General features: G+C 52.5%; 1 protein-coding gene across 1 annotated transcript in view; it reads left to right on the top strand.

The window, feature by feature from the left end:
- The window catches only part of LOC306773860 (bone morphogenetic protein receptor type-2-like), a 72,760-nt gene that overhangs the window by 37,980 nt on the left and 12,956 nt on the right, over nucleotides 1–21,824 (top strand). Inside the window, exons 6-11 of the mRNA XM_079263800.1 lie at nucleotides 1,264–1,494; nucleotides 4,665–4,779; nucleotides 13,003–13,163; nucleotides 13,352–13,499; nucleotides 14,098–14,234; nucleotides 14,313–14,485. Of these exons, the coding sequence (XP_079119926.1) occupies nucleotides 1,264–1,494; nucleotides 4,665–4,779; nucleotides 13,003–13,163; nucleotides 13,352–13,499; nucleotides 14,098–14,234; nucleotides 14,313–14,485 (965 nt within the window). The remainder of the gene's footprint in view (nucleotides 1–1,263; nucleotides 1,495–4,664; nucleotides 4,780–13,002; nucleotides 13,164–13,351; nucleotides 13,500–14,097; nucleotides 14,235–14,312; nucleotides 14,486–21,824) is intronic.

Genomic DNA, 21,824 nt, shown 5'->3' on the forward strand with positions numbered 1-21,824 from the left:
CGTCCTTAACAAAGTTATCAAGCTCCACAAGCACAAAACAAGAATGTTGTGTGTTTCTTTTTTAGTAAAAATGTTTTTAGTCTTCATGTTGTCATCAGTTATATTTTTATTCAGTTTCAAGCTTTTGCATCTTTTCTATCTTTTCTATCTCATAAGTAGAATCCATGCTATGCTGATGGTTAGATCCAGGCTTAGCTAGCTGTTGGGATGCATGCTAAGCTAACTATTAGAATAATGCTAAGCTAACCATTCAAATCCATGCTAAGGTAACTGTTAAAATCCATGCTAAGGTAACCGGTCGGATCCATGCTAATATAATTGTTGGTATGCATGGTAAGCTAACGGTTACAATCCATGCTAAGCTAAATGTTTGGATCCATGCTAGAATAACTGTTGGGATCCATGCTAAGCTAACTATTAAAATCAATGCGAAGCTAACCGTTCAAATCCATGCTAAGGTAACTGTTAGAATTCATGCTAAGCTAACTGTTCCATGCTAAGATAACCGTTGGGATCCATGCTAGAATAGCTGTTGGGATCCAAGCTAACTGTTCGGATCCATGCTAAGCTAATCGTTACAATCCATGCTAGGCTAACCGTTTGGATACATGCTATAATAACTGTTAGGATCCATGCTAACAGTCAGGAACCATGCTAACCGTTCGGATCCATGCTAAGCTAATTGTTAGCAGTCTCCTGGCGTTAAAATGTTTGCCTAAGTTGGAGAGAAAGGACCTGGAGCTTCTTTCAGACCAGTGTCCTTGTGCTTTATCAAGTGCACATGCTGCTGGGGGGGGGAGACTAAACAGCTTCATTGTTTTAAGAAGCAGAGAGACAAATCAATCAGAAGTAAATCCATTCCAGAGTCCCTTTTCTTTTTTGCAGTTGACATTTTAAGGAGATTTATTTGGACATTAACCTCCTCATCACCTCTGTCCAGGGGGCAGCAGGAGGTCCAGCAGACCAGAAGACATCAGCAGACTGTAGTAATCTGACATGTCTCAGGTTTCTGTACAGACCAGCATCAGGAACAGACCATTTATGTTAGGGACCTCATGAAGAAGGGTTAATGTCCTGAATGGAGGATTGTAATTAAATATCGGGAACAGATTTAAAGCCATTTTTACTGTTGTTAGTAATTTGATTTATTTCCTTTCTCTTGACTGTCTACGTTTGCTTGTTTATACTTTCCTGCTTCTGTTGGGCTTCTACATGGATGAGTAAATGAATCGTGTGTTAACAGTCCGTCTGTTCCTGTTCCAGCTGATTGGACGTGGCAGGTACGGCGCCGTGTACTGCGGTTCGCTGGACGAGCGGCCTGTCGCCGTCAAGGTGTTCACCGCGGCCAATCGCCAGAACTTCCTCAATGAATGTTCAATCTATCGGCTGCCGCTTCTGGAGCACAGCAACATCGCTCGCTTCGTCGCTGCCGACGAGCGGACGGGAACAGAAGGACGCACAGAGTACCTGCTGGTCATGGATTACTACCCGCATGTGAGTAACAGTGAGGCTAAGTGTTTCCGGCTGGTGGGCAGAGGCAGTTTACAAGCTCTTATCTGAGAAAATATGATGCTGTTTTCTGTCAGCATCACCAGAAGCAAGGGCTGAGACGCTAAACAGGCAAAGGTTAAGATGGCAGTTACAGAACGAAGATGAGCAAACCGGACACAGGAAGTAACCTGATACCGCCTGGGTCGATCTGCTGCAGTTAAGGCGGAGCTAAGACCTCAGAGATGGTTTAACACGTCTGTTTACCCTCGAATGAGCAGACCTGCAGCTAGCTGGAGGAAGCCCTGCAACCGGGCCTGTAGCATGCCCTGTACCCGGGCCTGTAGCATGCCCTGTACCCGGGCCTGTACCTTACATGTTGTATGTCTTGCAGCCGGGCCTGCAGCGTACATGTAGCATGCCCTGCAGCATACATGTAGCATGTCCTGCAGCATACATGTAGCATGCCCTGCAGCATACATGTAGCATGTCCTGCAGCGTACATGTAGCATGTCCTGCAGCGTACATGTAGCATGTCCTGCAGCGTACATGTAGCATGTCCTGCAGCGTACATGTAGCATGTCCTGCAGCGTACATGTAGCATGTCCTGCAGCGTACCTGTAGCATGTCCTGCAGCGTACCTGTAGCATGTCCTGCAGCCGGGCCTGTAGCATACATGTAGCTTGTCCTGCAGCCGGGCCTGTAGCATACATGTAGCATGTCCTGTAGCGTACATGTAGCATGTCCTGTAGCGTACATGTAGCATGTCCTGCAGCGTACCTGTAGTATGTCCTGCAGCCGGGCCTGTAGCGTACATGTAGCATGTCCTGTAGCGTACATGTAGCATGTCCTGCAGCGTACCTGTAGTATGTCCTGCAGCCGGGCCTGTAGCGTACATGTAGCATGTCCTGTAGCGTACATGTAGCATGTCCTGTAGCGTACATGTAGCATGTCCTGCAGCGTACATGTAGCATGTCCTGCAGCCGGGCCTGTAGCGTACATGTAGCATGTCCTGCAGCATACATGTAGCATGTCCTGCAGCCGGGCCTGCAGCATACATGTAGCATGTCCTGCAGCGTACATGTAGCATGCCCTGCAGCCGGGCCTGCAGCATACGTGTAGCATGTCCTGCAGCCGGGCCTGTAGCTTACATGTAGCATGTCCTGCAGCCGGGCCTGTAGCGTACATGTAGCATGTCCTGCAGCCGGGCCTGTAGCGTACATGTAGCATGTCCTGCAGCCGGGCCTGTAGCGTACATGTAGCATGTCCTGCAGCCGGGCCTGTAGCGTACATGTAGCATGTCCTGCAGCCGGGCCTGTAGCTTACATGTAGCATGTCTTGCAGCCGGGCCTGTAGCATACATGTAGCATGTCTTGCAGCCGGGCCTGTAGCATACATGTAGCATGTCTTGCAGCCGGGCCTGTAGCGTACATGTAGCATGTCCTGCAGCGTACATGTAGCATGTCCTGCAGCCAGACAGCATGCTGCACCTTTCCAGGTTTCCACCATGCTGCAGATAGTTGCATTAATTACAGCATTGATCGGCCTCTCCAGGGGGGTTTCTGCTGGAAACTAAAACTAATCGAGGATATAAGATCTTTACGAATGAAGTGAATAGTGATGAGACTGAATCAGAGGTGGAAGTATCAGTGCAGGTGCTGCCGTCATCATGAAGCTACATGTGGACGTTTATCTGGTCTAAGATTAGACTAAAGATGAAGCTTGTGGTTTTCAGGGACATTCAGCTCCGTCCCACTGTCTTTAAACGCATCTCCAGCTCTTCTTCTGTGGTGGAGCGTTTGGTACAGGGTGCTGTTTAGTCCAGAAGAAGATAAAAAGTGGAGGAAAACTCAGGAGAAACATGGAGATGCAGTAAATACTTAAACTCTGCTTATTTGATCCATGTTCCGATCATGTAATCGGGTAGAATTACACTGACGTTACCATGGTAACATCCATCCCATCAATCATCAGCGGTAAGGAGGGAAATATCTGAGACTGAAACCTGTCTTCATCCAGTCACATCCATGTAACTGGAGGACTGGAGGGAAACGGCTCTGAAGGATTCTGGGAAACGTAGTTTTCCTGTGAATGTGGTTCAGACAGAGGAAGGACGACTCCCATGACGACGGCACAGAAATCAGTTTTCTGCTTTCAGTAGAGACGTCGATCTGAGGGCGTTTAATGCGCATCTAGCTGAGAATGTGGGCTGTCAGTGGACATGTATGTCTATATTTACATAGCAGACCTGCCTGCCAATCAAACCTGAGTGTTTCTCAGAGAGCCAGGTCCCTCCTGCAGCCTGAAGGACCTGGACGACCAGCCAACCGGATGCGTCTTTCAGGCCGCTGGAGGCGTCCCCCAGAGGTTCCTCCAGAGGTTCCTCCAGCGGTTCCTCCAGAGGTTCCTCCAGGCCTCCAGAGGTTCCTCCAGCGGTTCCTCCAGGCCTCCAGAGGTTCCTCCAGCGGTTCCTCCAGCGGTTCCTCCAGAGGTTCCTCCAGCGGTTCCTCCAGAGGTTCCTCCAGCGGTTCCTCCAGAGGTTCCTCCAGCGGTTCCTCCAGAGGTTCCTCCAGCGGTTCCTCCAGAGGTTCCTCCAGGCCTCCAGCGGTTCCTCCAGAGGTTCCTCCAGGCCTCCAGAGGTTCCTCCGGTCCTCCAGGCGGCAGATCTATTCCAGCTGCCTCTACAGAAACGGAGGAGAAGCAGGGTTCTGTGGACACGAGGGATGCGTAAGCAGGAAAACCGGCGGTTTATGGGGACATGTCGGGACAACGCGGAACATCCCGTCCAGGCTGACAAGTTGGAATAAATCTTTCCTTGCATCCAAGGCGGATCACAGGTCAGCTGATCACGTCCAGCTCATGAAAAGACTCCGTTATGTCCGTCTAATAACCGTTGTCATGGCAACGCAGTGCCAGCCGGGACAGGAGGCGAGGACATGTGATCTATTCCAGTGATGATGTCATTTCTGTAAGGCGAGCAGATCTGCGTGTTCTCCAGTAACGATGCAGGAGCCCGTTTTAGGGGCGGAGCCTGGAGGGAGGGGTCAGAACAGCTGATGGATGAGGATGATCAAAAATCTCCAGTATTGTTGTTATTGTTGTTGATCGATCACTCCAGGATTCATCCTGATTGTTTCTCTCCTTTCTCCCCCTCCCTCCTGGACGTCCCACCTCAGGGCTCGCTGAGTCGCTACCTGAGCGCCAAGACCAACGACTGGCTGAGCAGCTGCCGTCTGGCGCACTCCGTCACGCGCGGCCTGGCCTACCTGCACACCGAGGTCTTTAAAGGAGGTAAACATGGCTTCAAGTTCCTTCATAGAAGCTGCTTTCTGCCAGAAACACGCGGGTCAGTGAGGAAAGCTGAGTTTTACGGGTTCATCCGGGTCCAGAGTTAAACCAGAAGGATGTGAAGGTCCGGTTCTGGACACAAGACTCGTCAGGTAAAGATGGCCGAAGAAGGAGGAGGAATAAAACTTCCCTCCTTTTGTGACAAAACATTAGCTTTGGATCAAAGTCTCACGTGGCGAGAAGGTAAAACGGTGACGCGGCGGCTTGGGACTGAGGTCCACCTTCCAGCAAGACTTTCATCCTCCTGATGGAGAAACTCAGAGTCCAGGTCCGGACCCGAGTCCAGCTCAGAACCCCACCTTCTGCAGACGGTCTCCATGACAACAACGCCTCCACACGGCAACGCTTGTTGACTAGAACTCCAGATGAGGCTTTAGTTTAACAGAACTGACCCTGCTGGACCCGGATCTGGTACCGTGGGAAGCTGCAGGTCTGCTGCTGGAGACGTCGCCTCATTGGTCTTGGACGGCGACGCTTTCCTGTGTTTGGACTCGCAGCCGCCCGACCGCACGCCGGATGGTGACGTAGGCATGACGGAGACGTGACGTAGGCGTGATGGAGACATGACTGAGACGTGACGTAGGCGTGACTGAGACGTGACGAAGTCGTGACGTAGGCGTGACTGAGATATGACTGAGACGTGAGGTAGGCGTGACGTAGGAGTGACGGAGACGTGACGTAGGAGTGACGGAGACGTGATGTAGGCGTGACTGAGGCGTGACATAGTCGTGACTGAGACGTGATGTAGGCGTGACTGAGGCGTGACATAGTCGTGACTGAGGCGTGACGGAGACGTGACATAGGCGTGACGTAGATGTGACGTGATGGAGACGTGACGTAGGAGTGACGTAGGCGTGACGGAGACGTGACGTAGGCGTGACGTAGGCGTGACGGAGACGTGATGTAGGCGTGACAAAGACGTGATGTAGACGTGACGGAGACGAGACGTAGGCATGACTGAGACGTGACGTAGGCGTGACTGAGACGTGACGGAGCCGTGACTTAGACGTGACGTAGGCGTGACTGAGATATGACCGAGACGTGACCGAGACGTGACGTAGGCGTGACCGAGACGTGACGTAGGCGACGTAGACGTGACTGAGACGTGACGTAGGTGTGACTAAGATATGACTGAGACGTGACGTCGGCGTGACTGAGATATGACCGAGACGTGACGTAGGCGTGACTGAGACGTGACGTAGGCGTGACTTAGAACTGACGTAGGCGTGACAGAGTCGGATGTAGGCATGACTGAGACGTGATGTAGGCGTGACTGAGTCGGACGTAGGTGTGACGGAGACGCGACGTAGGCGTGACATAGATGTGACGTGACGTAGGAGTGACGGAGACGTGATGTAGGCATGACTGAGAACTGACGTAGGCGTGACAGAGTTGGATGTAGGCATGACTGAGACGTGATGTAGGCGTGACGGAGTCGGACGTAGGTGTGAAGGAGACGTGATGTAGGCGTGACATAGATGTGACGTGACGTAGGAGTGACGGAGACGTGATGTAGGCATGACTGAGAACTGACGTAGGCGTGACAGAGTTGGATGTAGGCATGACTGAGACGTGATGTAGGCGTGACGGAGTCGGACGTAGGTGTGAAGGAGACGTGATGTAGGCGTGACTGAGGCGTGACATAGTCGTGACTGAGACGTGAAGTAGGTGTGACTGAGGCGTGACGGAGACGTGACGTAGGCGTGACATAGATGTGACGTGACTGAGGCGTGACGGAGACGTGATGTAGGCGTGACTCGGACGTGACATAGTCGTGACTGAGACGTGACGTAGGCGTGACGTAGGCGTGACTGAGGCGTGACGGAGACGTGATGTAGGCGTGACAAAGACGTGATGTATACGTGACTTAGGCGTGACGGAGACGTGACGGAGACGAGACGTAGACGTGATGTAGGCGTGACAAAGACGTGATGTATACGTGACTTAGGCGTGACGGAGACGTGACGGAGACGTGACGGAGACGAGACGTAGGCATGACTGAGACGTGAGGTAGGCGGGACTGAGACGTGACGAAGCCGTGACTGAGACGTGACGTAGGCGTGACTGAGATATGACCGAGACGTGATGTAGGCGTGACCGAGACGTGACGTAGGCGTGACTGAGACGTGACGTAGGTGTGATTGAGACGTGACAGACGTGACGTCGGCGTGACTGAGATGTGACGTAGGCGTGATTGAGACGTGACAGACGTGACGTCGGCGTGACGGAGACGTGACGTAGGCGTGACTGAGACGTGATATAGGCGTGACTAAGACGTGATGTAGGCGTGACTGAGACGTGATATAGGCGTGACGTAGGCGTGACGGAGACGTGACGGAGACGTGACGTAGGCGTGACGTGACAGAGACGTGACGTAGGCGTGACGGAGACGTGATGTAGGCGTGACTGAGACGTGATGTAGGCGTGACTGAGACGTGACGTAGGCGTGACGGAGACGTGACGGAGACGTCACATAGGCGTGACGGAGACGAGACGTAGGCGTGACGGAGACGTGACGGAGCCGTGACGGAGACGTGACGGAGCCGTGACTGAGACGTGACAAAGTCGTGACTGAGACGTGACTGAGACGTGACGTCGGCGTGACTGAGATATGACCGAGACGTGACGTAGGCGTGATGGAGACGTGACAGACGTGACGTCGGCGTGACTGAGATATGACCGAGACGTGACGTAGGCGTGACTGAGACGTGACGTAGGCGTGACTGAGATATGACCGAGACGTGACGTAGGCGTGACCGAGACGTGACGTGGGCGTGACGTAGGCGTGACTGAGACGTGACGTAGGTGTGACTGAGATATGACTGAGACGTGACGTAGGTGTGACTGAGATATGACTGAGACGTGACGTAGGTGTGATTGAGACGTGACAGACGTGACGTCGGCGTGACTGAGATATGACCGAGACGTGACGTAGGCGTGACTGAGACGTGACGTAGGCGTGACTGAGATATGACCGAGACGTGACGTAGGCGTGACTGAGACGTGACGTAGGCGTGATATAGGCGTGACTAAGACGTGATGTAGGCGTGACTGAGACGTGATATAGGCGTGACGGAGACGTGACGTGACGGAGACGTGACGTAGGCATGACGGAGACGTGATGTAGGCGTGACTGAGACGTGATGTAGGCGTGACTGAGACGTGACGTAGGCGTGACGGAGACGTGATGTAGACGTGACTGAGATATGACCGAGACGTGACGTAGGCGTGACTGAGACGTGACGTAGGCGTGACTGAGACGTGACGTAGGCGTGACTGAGACGTGACGTAGGTGTGATTGAGACGTGACAGACGTGACGTCGGCGTGACTGAGATGTGACAGACGTGACGTTGGCGTGACTGAGATATGACCGAGACGTGACGTAGGCGTGACTGAGACGTGATATAGGCGTGACTAAGACGTGATGTAGGCGTGACTGAGACGTGATATAGGCGTGACGTAGGCGTGACGGAGGCGTGACGGAGACGTGACGTAGGCGTGACGTGACGGAGACGTGACGTAGGCGTGACGGAGACGTGATGTAGGCGTGACTGAGACGTGACGGAGACGTGATGTAGACGTGACAGAGGCGTGACGTAGGCGTGACGGAGACGTGACGTAGGCGTGACGGAGACGTGACGTAGGCGTGACGGAGACGTGACGTAGGCGTGACTGAGACGTGACGTAGGCGTGACGTCATGACGGAGCCGTGACTGAGACGTGACGGAGCCGTGACTGAGACGTGACGAAGTCGTGACTGAGACGTGACAGACGTGACGTCGGCGTGACTGAGATATGACCGAGACGTGACGTAGGCGTGATGGAGACGTGACAGACGTGACGTCGGCGTGACTGAGATATGACCGAGACGTGACGTAGGCGTGACTGAGACGTGACGTAGGTGTGACTGAGATATGACCGAGACGTGACCGAGACGTGACGTAGGCGTGACCGAGACGTGACGTGGGCGTGACATAGGCGTGACTGAGACGTGACGTAGGTGTGACTGAGATATGACTGAGACGTGACGTAGGTGTGACTGAGATATGACTGAGACGTGACGTAGGTGTGATTGAGACGTGACAGACGTGACGTCGGCGTGACTGAGATATGACCGAGACGTGACGTAGGCGTGACTGAGACGTGACTGAGACGTGATATAGGCGTGACTAAGACGTGATGTAGGCGTGACTGAGACGTGATATAGGCGTGACTAAGACGTGATGTAGGCGTGACTGAGACGTGATATAGGCGTGACGTAGGCGTGACGGAGACGTGACGTAGGCGTGACGTGACGGAGGCGTGACGTAGGCGTGACTGAGACGTGATGTAGGCGTGACTGAGACGTGACGTAGGCGTGACTGAGACGTGACGTAGGCGTGACAGACGTGACGTAGGCGTGACTGAGACGTGACGTAGGCGTGACAGACGTGACGTCGGCGTGACGGAGACGTGATGTAGGCGTGACTGAGACGTGACGTAGGCGTGACTGAGACGTGACGTAGGCGTGACAGACGTGACGTCGGCGTGACTGAGATATGACTGAGACGTGACGTAGGCGTGACTGAGATATGACCGAGACGTGACATAGGCGTGACTGAGACGTGACGTAGGCATGACGTAGGCGTGACGTAGGCGTGACGTAGGTGTGATTGAGACGTGACAGGCGTGACTGAGATGTGACGTAGGCGTGATGTAGGCGTGACTGAGACGTGACGTAGGCGTGATGGAGACGTGACAGGCGTGACTGAGACGTGACGTAGGTGTGACTGAGATATGACTGAGACGTGACGTAGGTGTGACTGAGATATGACTGAGACGTGACGTAGGTGTGATTGAGACGTGACAGACGTGACGTCGGCGTGACTGAGATATGACCGAGACGTGACGTAGGCGTGACTGAGACGTGACTGAGACGTGATATAGGCGTGACTAAGACGTGATGTAGGCGTGACTGAGACGTGATATAGGCGTGACTAAGACGTGATGTAGGCGTGACTGAGACGTGATGTAGGCGTGACTGAGACGTGATATAGGCGTGACGTAGGCGTGATGGAGACGTGACGTAGGCGTGACGTGACGGAGGCGTGACGTAGGCGTGACTGAGACGTGATGTAGGCGTGACTGAGACGTGACGTAGGCGTGACTGAGACGTGACGTAGGCGTGACAGACGTGACGTAGGCGTGACTGAGACGTGACGTAGGCGTGACAGACGTGACGTCGGCGTGACGGAGACGTGATGTAGGCGTGACTGAGACGTGACGTAGGCGTGACTGAGACGTGACGTAGGCGTGACAGACGTGACGTCGGCGTGACTGAGATATGACTGAGACGTGACGTAGGCGTGACTGAGATATGACCGAGACGTGACGTAGGCATGACTGAGACGTGACGTAGGCATGACGTAGGCGTGACGTAGGCGTGACGTAGGTGTGATTGAGACGTGACAGGCGTGACTGAGATGTGACGTAGGCGTGATGTAGGCGTGATGGAGACGTGACAGGCGTGACTGAGACGTGATGTAGGCGTGACTGAGACGTGACGTAGGCGTGATGGAGACGTGACAGGCGTGACTGAGACGTGACGTAGGCGTGACTGAGATATGACGTAGGCGTGATGGAGATGTGACGTAGGCGTGACTGAGACGTGACGTAGGTGTGACTGAGACGTGACGTAGGTGTGACTGAGACGTAGGTGTGACTGAGACGTGACGTAGGCGTGACTGAGACGTGACGTAGGCGTGACTAAGACGTGACGTAGGCGTGATGGAGACGTGACAGGCGTGACTGAGATGTGACGTAGGCGTGACATAGGAGTGACGGAGTTGTGACAGGCGTGACTGAGATATGACCGAGACGTGACGTAGGCGTGATGGAGACGTGACAGGCGTGACTGAGATGTGACATAGGCGTGACGTAGGCGTGACGGAGTTGTGACAGGCGTGACTGAGATATGACCGAGACGTGACGTAGGCGTGATGGAGACGTGACAGGCGTGACTGAGATGTGACGTAGGCGTGATGGAGACGTGACTGAGGCGTGACTGAGACGTGACTGAGGCGTGAATGAGACGTGACGGAGGCGTGAATGAGACGTGACGGAGGCGTGAATGAGACGCGACGGAGACGTGATGCCGGCTGAGCAGACCTGCTGTTGCCGCTGACAGCAGTATCTCCTGGGCTTCTGTCCAGTCGTCTTCCTCCCCACCCATCCTGCACACTGGAGACGAGGAAGTTGACGGCGCTCCATCTGCATCTCTGCACCCTCTGCTGTATGGCAGGAGAACTGCAGCACACCGGCCAATCAGATGTCTCCAGTTGCTTTCAGCATCGCCATAGAGACGAGTCCATGATGGAACTGGACCCAGAAACTGTCATCATCACAACATAAATAATGTTTCAGTGGAAACATGATGATGATGCTGCAGCGAGCCTCGCATGTTTTATATTTTTACTGCTGGTTAAAATATAATTTTCTTTTTTCAGGTTGGATTAAATAAACTTTCCCTTTAAAATATTCCTTAAAGTGGAACTATTTTGTTCATTTCAGGCTAATTTATTTTTATTTCTGAGACCAGAAGGGCTGGGATTGATGGCGTTATTGTCACAAATGGCTTTATTTACTTCAGACCGACCCTCTCCGTAGGCTGTCAGATCAGCCTGCGGGCAAAACGAGTGGATTGAGACTCTTCCGCATTAAGCCCCGCCTCCCGCCACTGCACTACATCGGGAGCGCGCACCGCACCTGCTTTCACCGTCATTGTAACGTCTCATAAACAGAAGGATTAGGCTCATATGAACTCAATAAAAAAACAAACTACAATGTCAACACATAGCATACAGCCCTACATGTTGGAACCTGAATCAGAGCCTGAAAACGAAGTGGAAAACAGCAACCCACTGCAACGAATGCAGCAGGATGTCTCTCTTTGGTAAACTCACCAGCCATCGTTGGAAATAACTTTATCCCACGTTTTCCACCCGCCTGATGTATTTGTACATGCCCTTGTGTTACGTCCCAACTCTGCAAGGGGATGTGAGGCGAAACAAATGAGAACTGCTGTTAACAGGTGAATTTCTGAGAATTTATTGTTACAAGTGGAGATGGACACAAAGAGGTGGTAATAGTACAAGTGCGGGGCAAAGTGTAGCTGCATAAAGAAAGGACAGCTACAAAACAAAAAACCATCCAGTCCAAAAAGAAAAGAAAAAAACAAGGCGCACAATGTGTTAAACAGAAACTGGTCTGCTGAACTAAAGCAAACAGAAAATGAAGCAGCTCCAATAGCTATGCTTAAAGGCAAAAGTACTATACACCAAAATACATCCAAAATATTTATTAGCCCAACACAGTCGACTTTAACCAAATACTATTTATAAATGCAACAGAAAGAGGAGCCAAAAGGGCTTTACTTGAGCTATGAAAACAAACTACTTTGCAAGAAAATAAACAGAACACAAAACCAACCAGTTTTAACACTGCTGGAGGAATTACTAAAAACCAAGCAGTTTTTAAGCACAGGAGCAAAAAACTGCTAACCAAACAAAATCTAGTCAAATTACCACCAAAGACATCAAAAGCACACACTCAAACCCCACAGGTTGCAGTCGAAGGGCAGACTGTCTGAGCCAAACAGTTGCCAGTGAGTTCACAGCTGCAGCCGGTTTAAATCTCCCTCCAGCGTCGCTGCAGCGTTGCTGATAGGCTGGGCAACTGTCCAATCAGCAGGCAGGGAAGAGGGGTGTGGTGAGTGGAGCCAATCTTCAGGTGGCGACGGCACACAGGGATTTAAATACAAAATAAAACAATTGGGTGGATTGGCAGGCAGCCGTAACACCTTGTTAACCAGTAGAAGGTAACCAATCACCGGACCTTATCCCCCGGGACGTCACAAGGATTTCCACGTAGAAAAAACTCTATAAAACCACGTGGTTTTCGTCGCCATGGAAACCTAACCGATAGCGTGCTGGAACTCAAACTCAAACTTTAGGTGATAAAAAACGGTGCCGTTCACATGTCTGATGGGGATTCAACACTGTAGAAAGCTCAGAAAACTCCAAATACCATCATAGCAGTGTGTGTGTGTGTGTGTGTGTGTGAGAGAGAGAGAGAGACGCATGTGGTCAGTCTCGTCCTCATCTTCACGCTGTCCTGTCCTCCTCCAGACTTGTACAAGCCAGCGGTTTCCCACCGGGACTTGAACAGCCGGAACATTCTGGTGAAGGCGGACGGCACGTGCGTCATCATCGACTTCGGCCTGTCCATGAAGCTGACAGGGAGCCGGCCGGCGCGCCACGGCGAGGAGGACAACGCCGCCATCAGCGAGGTGAGATGTTACGCCAGCCGAGCGCGTCGGGACGTTTCCATGGAAACATCTGAGGAGAAGAGACCTTTTCACAATAAGAGCGCGTGCTGAGAGGAGGATGATGGGGGAGGAAGGGTTGAGACCATGTCAGACGTTTCGCTGGTCGCCGTGGAGACGAGGACTCAGTCCTGCTTCTGCTCTGTCCTCAGGTGGGAACCATCCGGTACATGGCGCCGGAGGTTCTGGAGGGAGCGGTGAACCTGAGGGACTGCGAGTCGGCGCTGAAGCAGGTGGACATGTACGCTCTGGGTCTGGTCTACTGGGAGACCTTCATGAGATGTACCGACCTGTTCCCAGGTGAGAAGAACCTGTCGTCACGGCAACACCATCACATGCCCTTTCCATCAGAACCCTGAAACCACGAGCAAGTCCTACTGGTCCTGGTACCCAGCAGGTACCAGGACCAGTAGGACCGGTCTCCAGCTGGACCAGTAGGACCCGGTCTCCTGCTGGTCGGACCAGTAGGACCCGGTCTGACCCGTAGGACCCGGTCTCCAGCAGGACCAGTAGGACCCGGTCTCCTGCTGGTCGGACCAGTAGGACCCGGTCTGACCCGTAGGACCCGGTCTCCAGCAGGACCAGTAGGACCCGGTCTCCTGCTGGTCGGACCAGTAGGACCCGGTCTGACCCGTAGGACCCGGTCTCCAGCAGGACCAGTAGGACCGTTCTCCAGCTGGACCAGTAGGACCCGGTCTCCTGTGGTCTCCCTATATATAATATACATATATATATATATATATATATATATATATATATATATATATATATATATATATATATATATGTGTGTGTATATATATATATATGTGTGTGTGTGTATATATGTATATATTTCTGTATGTTGTACACACACTGTGTGTCCCTGATGACACAGTTACTGTATCCTGTACTCCAGGAGAGTTGGTCCCGGACTACCAGATGGCGTTCCAGGCGGAAGCAGGAAACCACCCGTCGTTCGAGGACATGCAGGTCCTCGTGTCCCGGGAGAAGCAGCGCCCCAAGTTCCCCGAAGCCTGGAAGGAGAACAGTCTGGTAGGTCCGAGCCGTCCAATCACCATGCAGCGGGACGCGTCCGTCCCGGCGGGTTAACGTGTGACCCGTGTCTTCCAGGCGGTCCGCTCTCTGAAGGAGACCATGGAGGACTGCTGGGACCAGGACGCCGAGGCCCGGCTCACGGCTCAGTGTGCCGAGGAGAGGCTGGCGGAGCTGCTCCTCATCTGGGACCGTTCCAAGTCCGTCAGTCCCACGCTCAATCCCACCTCCACCACCCTGCACAACGAGAGGTACGCTCCTGCTCCCCGCGCCTCCTGGTCTCCTCCTCATGTCTCCTGGTCTACTCTTCATGTCTCCTCCTCATGTCTCCTCCTCATGTCTCCTCCTCATGTCTCCTGGTCTACTCTTCATGTCTCCTCCTCATGTCTCCTCCTCATGTCTCCTGGTCTACTCTTCATGTCTCCTCCTCATGTTTCCTCTCTGTGTCTCCTCCTCATGTCTCCTGGTCTACTCTTCATGTCTCCTCCTCATGTCTCCTCCTCATGTCTCCTCCTCATGTCTCCTGGTCTACTCTTCATGTCTCCTCCTCATGTTTCCTCTCTGTGTCTCCTCCTCATGTCTCCTCTCCATGTCTCCTCTCTGTGACTCCTCCTCATGTCTCCTCCTCATATCTCCTCCTCATGTCTCCTCCTCATGTCTCCTGGTCTACTCCTCATGTCTCCTCATGTCTCCTCTCTGTGTCTCCTCCTCATGTCTCCTCGCTGTGTCTCCTCCTCATGTCTCCTCCTCATGTCTCCTGGTCTACTCCTTATGTCTCCTCCTCATGTCTCCTGGTCTCCTCCTCATGTCTCCTCCTCATGTCTCCTTGTCTCCTCCTCATGTCTCCTCTCTGTGTCTCCTCCTCATGTCTCCTTGTCTACTCCTCATGTCTCCTCTCTGTGTCTCCTCCTCATGTCTCCTCTCTGTGTCTCCTCCTCATGTCTCCTCCTCATGTCTCCTGGTCTACTCCTTATGTCTCCTCCTCATGTCTCCTGGTCTACTCCTCATGTCTCCTCCTCATGTCCCCTGGTCTACTCCTCATGTCTCCTGGTCTACTCCTCATGTCTCCTCCTCATGTCTCCTCTCTGTGTCTCCTCCTCATGTCTCCTTGTCTACTCCTCATGTCTCCTCCTCATGTCTCCTCTCTGTGTCTCCTCCTCATGTCTCCTCCTCATGTCTCCTGGTCTACTCCTTATGTCTCCTCCTCATGTCTCCTGGTCTACTCCTCATGTCTCCTCCTCATGTCTCCTTGTCTACTCCTCATGTCTCCTGGTCTACTCCTCATGTCTCCTCTCTGTGTCTCCTCCTCATGTCTCCTTGTCTACTCCTCATGTCTCCTCATGTCTCCTCTCTGTGTCTCCTCCTCATGTCTCCTCTCTGTGTCTCCTCCTCATGTCTCCTCCTCATGTCTCCTGGTCTACTCCTCATGTCTCCTCCTCATGTCTCCTGGTCTACTCCTCATGTCTCCTCTCTGTGTCTCCTCCTCATGTCTCCTTGTCTACTCCTCATGTCTCCTCCTCATGTCTCCTCATGTCTCCTCTCTGTGTCTCCTCCTCATGTCTCCTGGTCTACTCCTCATGTCTCCTCCTCATGTCTCCTTGTCTACTCCTCATGTCTCCTCCTCATGTCTCCTCATGTCTCCTCTCTGTGTCTCCTCTCTGTGTCTCCTCCTCATGTCTCCTGGTCTACTCCTCATGTCTCCTCCTCATGTCTCCTTGTCTACTCCTCATGTCTCCTGGTCTACTCCTCATGTCTCCTCCTCATGTCTCCTCTCTGTGTCTCCTCCTCATGTCTCCTTGTCTACTCCTCATGTCTCCTCCTCATGTCTCCTGGTCTACTCCTCATGTCTCCTCCTCATGTCTCCTGGTCTACTCCTCATGTCTCCTCCTCATGTCTACTCCTCATGTCTCCTCCTCATGTCTCCTGGTCTACTCCTCATGTCTCCTCCTCATGTCTACTCCTCATGTCTCCTCCTCATGTCCCCTGGTCTACTCCTCATGTCTCCTGGTCTACTCCTCATGTCTCCTCCTCATGTCTCCTCTCTGTGTCTCCTCCTCATGTCTCCTTGTCTACTCCTCATGTCTCCTCCTCATGTCTCCTCATGTCTCCTCTCTGTGTCTCCTCCTCATGTCTCCTCCTTATGCCTCCTCCTCATGTCTCCTGGTCTACTCCTCATGTCTCCTCCTCATGTCTCCTGGTCTACTCCTCATGTCTCCTGGTCTACTCCTCATGTCTCCTCCTCATGTCTCCTCCTCATGTCTCCTCTCTGTGTCTCCTCCTCATGTCTCCTCCTCATGTCTCCTCTCTGTGTCTCCTCCTCATGTCTCCTCTCTGTGTCTCCTCCTCATGTCTCCTCCTCATGTCTCCTGGTCTACTCCTTATGTCTCCTCCTCATGTCTCCTGGTCTACTCCTCATGTCTCCTCCTCATGTCTCCTTGTCTACTCCTCATGTCTCCTGGTCTACTCCTCATGTCTCCTCCTCATGTCTCCTCCTCATGTCTCCTCTCTGTGTCTCCTCCTCATGTCTCCTGGTCTACTCCTCATGTCTCCTCCTCATGTCTCCTGGTCTCCTCCTCATGTCTCCTCCTCATGTCTCCTGGTCCACTCCTCATGTCTCCTCCTCATGTCTCCTGGTCTACTCCTCATGTCTCCTGGTCTATTCCTCATGTCTCCTCCTCATGTCTCCTCTCTGTGTCTCCTCCTCATGTCTCCTCCTCATGTCTCCTGGTTTACTCATCATGTCTCCTCCTCATGTCTCCTGGTCTACTCCTCATGTCTACTCCTCATGTCTCCTGATCTACTCCTCATGTCTCCTCCTCATGTCTCCTGGTCTCCTCCTCATGTCTCCTCCTCATGTCTCCTGGTCTACTCCTCATGTCTCCTCCTCATGTCTCCTTGTCTACTCCTCATGTCTCCTGGTCTACTCCTCATGTCTCCTCTCTGTGTCTCCTCCTCATGTCTCCTTGTCTACTCCTCATGTCTCCTCCTCATGTCTCCTCATGTCTCCTCTCTGTGTCTCCTCCTCATGTCTCCTCTCTGTGTCTCCTCCTCATGTCTCCTCCTCATGTCTCCTGGTCTACTCCTCATGTCTCCTCCTCATGTCTCCTGGTCTACTCCTCATGTCTCCTCCTCATGTCTCCTCTCTGTGTCTCCTCCTCATGTCTCCTTGTCTACTCCTCATGTCTCCTCCTCATGTCTCCTCATGTCTCCTCTCTGTGTCTCCTCCTCATGTCTCCTGGTCTACTCCTCATGTCTCCTCCTCATGTCTCCTTGTCTACTCCTCATGTCTCCTCCTCATGTCTCCTCATGTCTCCTCTCTGTGTCTCCTCCTCATGTCTCCTGGTCTACTCCTCATGTCTCCTCCTCATGTCTCCTTGTCTACTCCTCATGTCTCCTGGTCTACTCCTCATGTCTCCTCCTCATGTCTCCTCTCTGTGTCTCCTCCTCATGTCTCCTTGTCTACTCCTCATGTCTCCTCCTCATGTCTCCTGGTCTACTCCTCATGTCTCCTCCTCATGTCTCCTGGTCTACTCCTCATGTCTCCTCCTCATGTCTACTCCTCATGTCTCCTCCTCATGTCTCCTGGTCTACTCCTCATGTCTCCTCCTCATGTCTACTCCTCATGTCTCCTCCTCATGTCCCCTGGTCTACTCCTCATGTCTCCTGGTCTACTCCTCATGTCTCCTCCTCATGTCTCCTCTCTGTGTCTCCTCCTCATGTCTCCTTGTCTACTCCTCATGTCTCCTCCTCATGTCTCCTCATGTCTCCTCTCTGTGTCTCCTCCTCATGTCTCCTCCTTATGCCTCCTCCTCATGTCTCCTGGTCTACTCCTCATGTCTCCTCCTCATGTCTCCTGGTCTACTCCTCATGTCTCCTGGTCTACTCCTCATGTCTCCTCCTCATGTCTCCTCCTCATGTCTCCTCTCTGTGTCTCCTCCTCATGTCTCCTCCTCATGTCTCCTCTCTGTGTCTCCTCCTCATGTCTCCTCTCTGTGTCTCCTCCTCATGTCTCCTCCTCATGTCTCCTGGTCTACTCCTTATGTCTCCTCCTCATGTCTCCTGGTCTACTCCTCATGTCTCCTCCTCATGTCTCCTTGTCTACTCCTCATGTCTCCTGGTCTACTCCTCATGTCTCCTCCTCATGTCTCCTCCTCATGTCTCCTCTCTGTGTCTCCTCCTCATGTCTCCTGGTCTACTCCTCATGTCTCCTCCTCATGTCTCCTGGTCTCCTCCTCATGTCTCCTCCTCATGTCTCCTGGTCCACTCCTCATGTCTCCTCCTCATGTCTCCTGGTCTACTCCTCATGTCTCCTGGTCTATTCCTCATGTCTCCTCCTCATGTCTCCTCTCTGTGTCTCCTCCTCATGTCTCCTCCTCATGTCTCCTGGTTTACTCATCATGTCTCCTCCTCATGTCTCCTGGTCTACTCCTCATGTCTACTCCTCATGTCTCCTGATCTACTCCTCATGTCTCCTCCTCATGTCTCCTGGTCTCCTCCTCATGTCTCCTCCTCATGTCTCCTGGTCTACTCCTCATGTCTCCTTGTCTACTCCTCATGTCTCCTCTCCATGTCTCCTCCTCATGTCTCCTCTCTGTAACTCCTCTCCATGTCTCCTCCTCATGTCTCCTCATGTTTTCTCTCCATGTCTCCTCCTCTTGTCTCCTCATGTTTTCTCTCCATGTCTCCTCCTCATGTCTCCTCTCCATGTCTCCTCCTCATGTCTCCTCTCTGTAACTCCTCTCCATGTCTCCTCCTCATGTCTCCTCATGTTTTCTCTCCATGTCTCCTCCTCATGTCTCCTCATGTTTTCTCTCCATGTCTCCTCCTCATGTCTCCTCATGTTTTCTCTCCATGTCTCCTCCTCATGTCTCCTCTCCATGTCTCCTCCTCATGTCTCCTGGTTTACTCATCATGTCTCCTCCTCATGTCTCCTGGTCTACTCCTCATGTCTACTCCTCATGTCTCCTGGTCTACTCCTCATGTCTCCTCCTCATGTCTCCTGGTCTCCTCCTCATGTCTCCTCCTCATGTCTCCTGGTCTACTCCTCATGTCTCCTTGTCTACTCCTCATGTCTCCTCTCCATGTCTCCTCCTCATGTCTCCTCTCTGTAACTCCTCTCCATGTCTCCTCCTCATGTCTCCTCATGTTTTCTCTCCATGTCTCCTCCTCATGTCTCCTCATGTTTTCTCTCCATGTCTCCTCCTCATGTCTCCTCTCCATGTCTCCTCCTCATGTCTCCTCTCTGTAACTCCTCTCCATGTCTCCTCCTCATGTCTCCTCATGTTTTCTCTCCATGTCTCCTCCTCATGTCTCCTCATGTCTCCTCATGTTTTCTCTCCATGTCCCCTCCTCATGTCTCCTCTCCATGTCTCCTCCTCATGTCTCCTGGTTTACTCATCATGTCTCCTCCTCATGTCTCCTGGTCTACTCCTCATGTCTACTCCTCATGTCTCCTGGTCTACTCCTCATGTCTCCTCCTCATGTCTCCTGGTCTACTCCTCATGTCTCCTCCTCATGTCTCCTCATGTTTTCTCTCCATGTCTCCTCCTCATGTCTCCTCCTCATGTCTCCTCTCCATGTCTCCTCCTCATGTCTCCTGGTTTACTCATCATGTCTCCTCCTCATGTCTCCTGGTCTACTCCTCATGTCTACTCCTCATGTCTCCTGGTCTACTCCTCATGTCTCCTCCTCATGTCTCCTGGTCTCCTCCTCATGTCTCCTCCTCATGTCTCCTGGTCTACTCCTCATGTCTCCTCCTCATGTCTCCTCATGTTTTCTCTCCATGTCTCCTCCTCATGTCTCCTCATGTTTTCTCTCCATGTCTCCTCTTTGTGTCTCCTCCTCATGTCTCTTCCTCATGTCTCCTCTCCATGTCTCCTCCTCATGTCTCCTCTCTGTCTCCTCCTCATGTCCCCTGGTCTACTCCTCATGTCTCCTCCTCATGTCTCCTGGTCTCCTCCTCATGTCTCCTCCTCATGTCTCCTGGTCTACTCCTCATGTCTCCTTGTCTACTCCTCATGTCTCCTCTCCATGTCTCCTCCTCATGTCTCCTCTCTGTAACTCCTCTCCATGTCTCCTCCTCATGTCTCCTCATGTTTTCTCTCCATGTCTCCTCCTCATGTCTCCTCATGTCTCCTCATGTTTTCTCTCCATGTCTCCTCCTCATGTCTCCTCTCCATGTCTCCTCCTCATGTCTCCTGGTTTACTCATCATGTCTACTCCTCATGTCTCCTGGTCTACTCCTCATGTCTCCTCCTCATGTCTCCTGGTCTACTCCTCATGTCTCCTCCTCATGTCTCCTCATGTTTTCTCTCCATGTCTCCTCCTCATGTCTCCTCCTCATGTCTCCTCTCCATGTCTCCTCCTCATGTCTCCTGGTTTACTCATCATGTCTCCTCCTCATGTCTCCTGGTCTACTCCTCATGTCTACTCCTCATGTCTCCTGGTCTACTCCTCATGTCTCCTCCTCATGTCTCCTGGTCTCCTCCTCATGTCTCCTCCTCATGTCTCCTGGTCTACTCCTCATGTCTCCTCCTCATGTCTCCTCATGTTTTCTCTCCATGTCTCCTCCTCATGTCTCCTCCTCATGTCTCCTCATGTTTTCTCTCCATGTCTCCTCTTTGTGTCTCCTCCTCATGTCTCCTCCTCATGTCTCCTCTCCATGTCTCCTCCTCATGTCTCCTCTCTGTCTCCTCCTCATGTCCCCTGGTCTACTCCTCATGTCTCCTCCTCATGTCTCCTGGTTTACTCATCATGTCTCCTCCTCATGTCTCCTGGTCTACTCCTCATGTCTACTCCTCATGTCTCCTGGTCTACTCCTCATGTCTCCTCCTCATGTCTCCTGGTCTCCTCCTCATGTCTCCTCCTCATGTCTCCTGGTCTACTCTTCATGTCTCCTCTCTGTGACTCCTCCTCATGTCTCCTCTCCGTGTCTCCTCCTCATGTCTCCTTCTCATGTCTCCTCTCCATGTCTCCTCCTCATGTCTCCTCCTCATGTCTACTGGTCTACTCCTCATGTCTCCTGGTCTACTCCTCATGTCTCCTCCTCATGTCTCCTGGTCTACTCCTCATGTCTCCTCCTCATGTCTCCTGGTCTACTCCTCATGTCTACTCCTCATGTCTCCTGGTCTACTCCTCATGTCTCCTCCTCATGTCTCCTGGTCTACTCCTCATGTCTCCTGGTTTACTCCTCATGTCTCCTCTTCATGTCTCCTGGTCTACTCCTCATGTCTCCTCCTCATGTCTCCTGGTCTCCTCCTCATGTCTCCTCATGTCTCCTGGTTTACTCCTCATGTCTCCTCCTCATGTCTCCTGGTCTACTCCTTATGTCTCCTCCTCATGTCTCCTTGTCTACTCCTCATGTCTCCTCCTCATTTATCCTCTCCATGTCTCCTCCTCATGCCTCCTCTCTGTGTCTCCTCCTCATGTCTCCTCCTCATGTCTCCTCTCCATGTCTCGTCCTCATGTCTCCTCCTCATGTCTCCTCCTCATTTCTACTGGTCTACTCCTCATGTCTCCTGGTCTACTCCTCATGTCTACTCCTCATGTCTCCTCCTCATGTCTCCTGGTCTACTCCTCATGTCTCCTCCT

Source organism: Telmatherina bonti, assembly GCF_933228915.1.
Source record: "Telmatherina bonti genome assembly, chromosome: 24".
Classification (NCBI taxonomy): domain Eukaryota; kingdom Metazoa; phylum Chordata; class Actinopteri; order Atheriniformes; family Telmatherinidae; genus Telmatherina; species Telmatherina bonti.